At 41.6% G+C, this 5556-nt stretch overlaps 2 protein-coding genes and 1 pseudogene across 4 annotated transcripts in view; all 3 read left to right on the top strand.

Moving 5' to 3' along the window:
- Window positions 1-1664, top strand: part of LOC108359914 (uncharacterized) — a 90742-nt gene extending 89078 nt beyond the window's left edge. Inside the window, exon 4 of the mRNA XM_017611990.1 lies at window positions 1243-1664. Coding sequence (XP_017467479.1) covers window positions 1243-1664 — 422 coding nt within the window. The remainder of the gene's footprint in view (window positions 1-1242) is intronic.
- A 359-nt stretch (window positions 1665-2023) lies between these two features.
- On the top strand, window positions 2024-3090 carry LOC108359913 (UMP-CMP kinase pseudogene; annotated as a pseudogene).
- A 62-nt stretch (window positions 3091-3152) lies between these two features.
- Window positions 3153-4067, top strand: LOC108359917 (uncharacterized). 3 transcript variants are annotated; one of them, XM_017611995.1, is made up of 3 exons: window positions 3153-3325; window positions 3389-3659; window positions 3736-4067. In XM_017611995.1, exons 1-3 carry the CDS (start codon window positions 3248-3250, stop codon window positions 3747-3749), a joined length of 363 nt encoding a protein of 120 aa, XP_017467484.1. In that variant the 5' UTR covers window positions 3153-3247; the 3' UTR covers window positions 3750-4067. The 3 variants fall into 3 exon arrangements, with proteins under 3 accessions (XP_017467484.1, XP_017467482.1, XP_017467483.1); XM_017611993.1 differs by having other exon boundaries at window positions 3389-4067; XM_017611994.1 differs by having other exon boundaries at window positions 3153-3331; window positions 3395-4067.
- Window positions 4068-5556: the final 1489 nt, after the last annotated feature.

Raw genomic sequence — 5556 nt, 5'->3', positions numbered from 1 at the left:
AAACATGCAAATTTGTTTTTGTACGTTTAGTTAATACCCGTTCTTTACAGCAACCTTATGAAGGGCCATATAAGGTTATTGAAAAAAATAAGAAGTATTTTCAAATAGAAATTGATAATGAAATCAAAACTATTCCGATTGACAGGTTAAAACCAGCGATGATTGAAACTTTACCAGAATTTAACACTAATTATCACAACAATATTGGAACAAAAAAGAAAGTCACATTTAACTTATTTAACGTAAATTCTCTGGAAGGGGGAGTAATGTAGGGTTCTTATCATTTAATATTTTATCCAATGTACTTGACTTTATAATACTTTAAATTTTTAGATTTAAGATTGTTGTGAAATATGATAATTTTCTTTTTCAATTTTGAAGTTGAATGTTAAAAATTGTTCATTAACATTTTGCTTGTTGACGAATTAACTGGTTTATTGGGAATATTAAAGAAATAATTAAAACAAATCCCAGAAGAGAATTTTATTTGAAATAAGGACAACTATAGTATCTATATTTTATAACTATATGCTTCGTTGCAGAAACATCTTTACTGACTCAAAATATATTGTAATAATTCAAGTTGTGGTTAAAAATTCAAGAGTTGAAAACCGCAGTAGAAAAATCAATTTCGCTAAAAAGTGTAGTAGATTTACTGCCATTGCAGTAAGTTCCGAATGCTGACCGACATACTACGTTCACTTTGTGGAATGCATGTATGTATGTACATTGGTACAATTGTCAGAAACCATTCACGGCGAATTTATAAAATGGAAAACCGTATACATACATACAAGGTGAAATGATATTTCTTCATTGAAAAAAAAGAAAATAAATGTCAGAATGAATTCAATGGAAATCCGTATACATACACGGCGAATTCATATTTCATTTCAATTATATTTTTCTGGCACGCGGCGGTTGTGTAATCTTAAGGTTAGGTGAGTATGCGTAAAATATCGTATTATAGCTATGTTTGAATGTAATTTTTTTTCTTAATTACAGGATGTTGCTTGGCATAATTTCTGCTGGTGTTACTTTCCAGCAAATAAGCCCAAAAATCGAAAAGTCTGCGCACCATCCAGCTGATGAAAAATTTTATGGGAAAGAAAGTTGCAAAGTATAATTTGTGTAGCGAGTGCATTCTACTGCGTTTCATACATTTCACAAGTTGTGGAAAAATACCCTTCCGCACATCAGCCATGTTCAGCTTGTGTTTGTCACTATATCTTTGCCTCATAGTCGCTGTTTATATCTGGTTTCGTCAGCATTTTCGTTATTGGCAAGTGCGTGGGCTACCCCAAATCCCGCCCACACTGATCGCTGGCAATGTCTTCGATCAGCTACGTTACCGCTGCTGCTTTGGCGAACAATTCCAGTCGCTCTACGATCATCCGGCCGCCAGCGGTCATGACTTTGTGGGAATACATGTGCTGCATAACCATGCGCTGAAGTTGCGTGACCCTGCGCTCATCAAACGTGTGCTCGTGAGGGACTTTAGTGCATTTTCCAGCCGCTTCGAACGCACTGACGCCGGTGGTGATGCGATGGGTTCGCTGAATTTGTTTTTTGCGCAATACGAAGTATGGACGGAGATACATCAGATATTTTCACCACTATTTTCTCACGGGAGGGCGAAGCAAATGTATCCGCTGCTGCAATAGGTAGGCAACAAGCTGGAGGAACACATGGCCGCTTGAGCCACGAAGAAGTCACGCTTCTGCACCACACTTTCATTCGAGCTGCCAGCTGCTTCTCGCTTCAGCGCTGCTGCTGGCCGGCTTCGACACCTCCTCTTCGACAATCACCTTTGCGTTTTACGAGTTGGCCAAGCAACCGGAGATACAGGGTCGTTTGCGCGCCGAATTGTTGGAAGCGCTAACAAAAGGCAATGGCTCGGTTGACTATGACACCATCAATGCACTGCCGTATCTGCGCATGATTGTCGATGAAGTTTTGCGTCTGTATCCGCCTACCTCCTTTCTCGATCGACGCTGCACCGCCGAATTGGGTTACGAAGTAGATCATCACAGTAGATGATATCGTTTTTTGTATTGGGTGGTCCCGGTGCTGGTAAAGGGACACAATGCTCCAAAATTGTAGAACGTTACCAATTTGTACATCTCTCTGCGGGCGATTTGTTACGGGAGGAACGTGCATGCCAGGGTTCTGAATATGGTACGCTAATTGAAGACTACATACGCAATGGTAAAATTGTACCCGTTGAAATGACCTGCTCGCTGCTCGAGAAAGCGATGCAGAACTTTGGCCAACAAAAATTCCTTATTGATGGTTTCCCACGCAATCAAGATAATTTCGATGGTTGGACACGACAGATGGGAGATAAAGTAGGTTTCCAATATTTAAGTAATATAATAATAGATTGGCGCTTACACATATGTTAGTGTTTGGCCGAGCTTCTCCTCCGATTTGTGGTGTGCGCCTTGATGTTGTCACACAAAGCGGAGGGACCTACAGTTTTACGCCGACTCCGAACGGCGATTGTATTTTTATGAGAAGCTGTTTTTCATGGCAGAAATACACTCGGAGGTTTGCCATTGCCTGCCGAGGGACGACCGCTGTTAAGAAAAAACCTTTTTTCTATATTTTTTGCGACGTTGCTTTGACCAGGGTTTGAACCCAGGCGTTGCGGAGTGGAAGCGCGCACTGCTTACCACTACACCACAGCGGCCGACAATATTTAAGTATTTCACACAAAAAAAGAGTTAAGTGTGTGGCTACAATGTTAACTATCTGTGTATTTGTTGACCATGTTTAAATTTAATATATATATTCATTCGTTGGTGGTTCAGTTATGGTGTCAGTACGTTCAGGTCAATTTGAGGGCAATTTTAAAATGAAATGTATGAAATTTAGCTTATGGCACGCAAACCAATTTCATGAAAAGTAAATCTGAGGCAAGCTGTTTTGCAGGACAAAGAACGAAATATGGAAGAATTATTGAAAATAGTTGAAGCTAGTCATGAATTTTGCGATGAGCTACATCAGTTGAAAGAGAAATTCATAAAGCGGTTATCCGACTTAAATGAAAGCTATACAGCCGAATCTGTCCCTGAAAAAACTNCATGAATTTGGCGATGAGCTACATCAGTTGAAAGAGAAATTCATAAAGCGGTTATCCGACTTAAATGAAAGCTATACAGCCGAATCTGTCCCTGAAAAAACTTCGCCGTCTCGCATTTCGGCACGTACTAGTAACTCTAAACTTCTGGCCACGGTTGTAGCCATGGAAGCGGCAATTGACGATGCCATTGTGCAAACTCCACAAATGAATCCCCCGCCAGTCCCAAGTAGCGCCAAAGTTCCGAATACGGAGCCAACTGAGGTCCAATTAATGCCTCCACCGCCGGCGCCTCTTGCGCCTGCACCGAATGATATATTGCAATCCAGTTGCATTGAAACTTCATTTGTAAGGCCACAACGTGCTGCCAAATTGAAATCAGAGAAGAACTTAAAGGGACCGAGACTTAACAATACATTACGTCGACCGAGCAGTTGCGATACCAGTAGGGTGAAGTTAGAGCATGAACAATACCCTTCACAAATGCATCAAGTTGATGAAGCATCAGCAACTAACAGGGATAGTACCAAGTCTACTGCGAGCGTCAGATCTGAAGATGGGGTGGTGGCCATACCAAGTAAAGCTCCATCCGTTTGTTTTTTACCTTTGTTAACTTTTTATTTGAGCCCTAATTGTTTTGTGTTTTTATAAAGGGCTGCTGCAATAAGGAGAACACGCGGATGAAAGGTATGACATCTAAAATTCTGAAGCGTCTATTAGAGAAAGCAGACCACGATTTCGTCTATCAACAAACGCACCGGAAGCAAATAATCGTGAGTTTAAACCTTATAATTATTATTACTTTAACTAGTTCATTTCGGGGTGGGGCTGTTCAAAGTCTGTACTCCGTTTATGTAATCTCCCCAAAATAAAGCGGATTGAAAACCAGCAAGCTTGAATTTTGATGAATTTGGGAAAAAAAACATATCGTGCATTTGTTAAACTTGCTAGTTTTCTACTGTTTGCTTCTTATTCAGAGGCGGAGTAGTTCGCTACTCTGCGATTTATTCTATTATGATTATAGATCTGACGATGGTCGTTTGTTTTTAACCAGATCAACTCGGGAGGGGCCCGAGTAAGAACCATCACCTCCAAATATTAAAAATAATTCCCTTGTAACCTTTTTAACTATTAACACATGGAATCACTCCTATTACATTGAAGTGGAGTTTCGTTGTAACAGGAAGTGGAATACGATATGGGTGAAGATGGGCGATTTATGACGTAGTTGTTGGCTCCGAGTTTCCCTCGCTGTATGGTGGGAGGAGAACCAACTTCACTAGTGGTCTGGTAACTTGACCTTTCTTCGTCAGTATGTCCACTACGCGCACCCTACCATCGGTACCCGGGTGTAAGTTGACAACTCGCCCCAATCTCCATTCAGTTGGAGGCAGATTGTCTTCCCTTATAACAACGAGATCACCTGTTTTCATATTCTCCTTGGGGTGCTTCCATTTAATTCGCTTTTGTAGTTCGGCTAAGTACTCCACTTTCCATCGCCTGCAAAACGTCTGATGCAGTGCTTTTAGTTTTTGCCATCGATTGACGATGGAGGCAGGGTTCTCATTCACATCAGGTTCTGGCGGAGCCATAAGATGTCCACCAGTTAGAAAATGGCCTGGAGTAAGCGGCTTCAGATCATTTGGCTCATTTGAAGGGGGGCTCAGTGGTCGCGAATTAAGGCATGCCTCAATCCGGCATAAAAGCGTACTGAGCTCTTCAAAGGTGTATTTGTGAGCGGACGCCACCTTTTTAAAGTGGCTTTTAAAGCTCTTTACACCTGCCTCCCAGAGTCCTCCCATGTGAGGAGCGGCAGCAGGTATAAAATGCCACTCAAATGTTTGATGGTTATATTTGGAAATCGTTTTGTCTCGCGCGTCAGACAAAAAAGCTTTGAATTCAGATCGTAAAGATCGCGAAGCTCCGAAAAAATTTGTACCATTGTCGGAATAGATATTCTTCGTGCATCCTCTTCTAGCCACGAACCGAGGAAATGCTGCTAGAAAGGATGGGGTACTAAGGTCACTGGTGGCTTCAAAGTGAATCGCTTTAGTGGTGAAACAAACAAATAGGCAAACATAGCCTTTGGAAATTCGACAACCTCTACCATGGTAACTTTTAATTTCAAAGGGTCCCGTGAAGTCTACTCCTGTATTCGTGAACGCGCGCGTAAATGTTGTGCGTTCCTGAGGAAGAGTTCCCATAATTTGCGTCTGAGATCGTTTCTTGTAGATGGTACAAATTTTACAATTGTGGATGGTAGACCTAATCATGTTTTTTACCCTGGGAATCCAGTACTGGGTACGGATAAGGCGTAACATGAGCTGATTTTCTCCGTGTAAGGAGACTTGGTGAATCATCAGGACGATAAGACGGGACAATCTGCAGTTATACGGAATAATGATTGGATGGCGCTCATTATAAGCTAAGTCCTGGGATGCTCCGAGGCGACCTCCAGCCCTGATGATGTCGTG

This window comes from Rhagoletis zephyria, unplaced genomic scaffold (assembly GCF_001687245.7).
Source record: "Rhagoletis zephyria isolate East Lansing unplaced genomic scaffold, Rhagoletis_zephyria_1.1 Rzeph_scaffold_00488, whole genome shotgun sequence".
Lineage (NCBI taxonomy): Eukaryota > Metazoa > Arthropoda > Insecta > Diptera > Tephritidae > Rhagoletis > Rhagoletis zephyria.
Note: the sequence above shows the minus strand (reverse complement) of the source record. Positions and strands in the feature narration are given on the sequence as shown.

What these genes read in the sequence shown, in the direction of transcription:
- LOC108359917 (XM_017611993.1), top strand. Translation starts at nt 3,248, where the DNA reads ATGGAAGCGGCAATTGACGATGCCATTGTGCAAACTCCACAAATGAAT. An exon ending in TCCCAAGTAGCGCCAAAGTT is followed by an intron (nt 3,326 to 3,388) that starts CCGAATACGGAG and finishes CTTGCGCCTGCA; the next exon opens with CCGAATGATATATTGCAATC.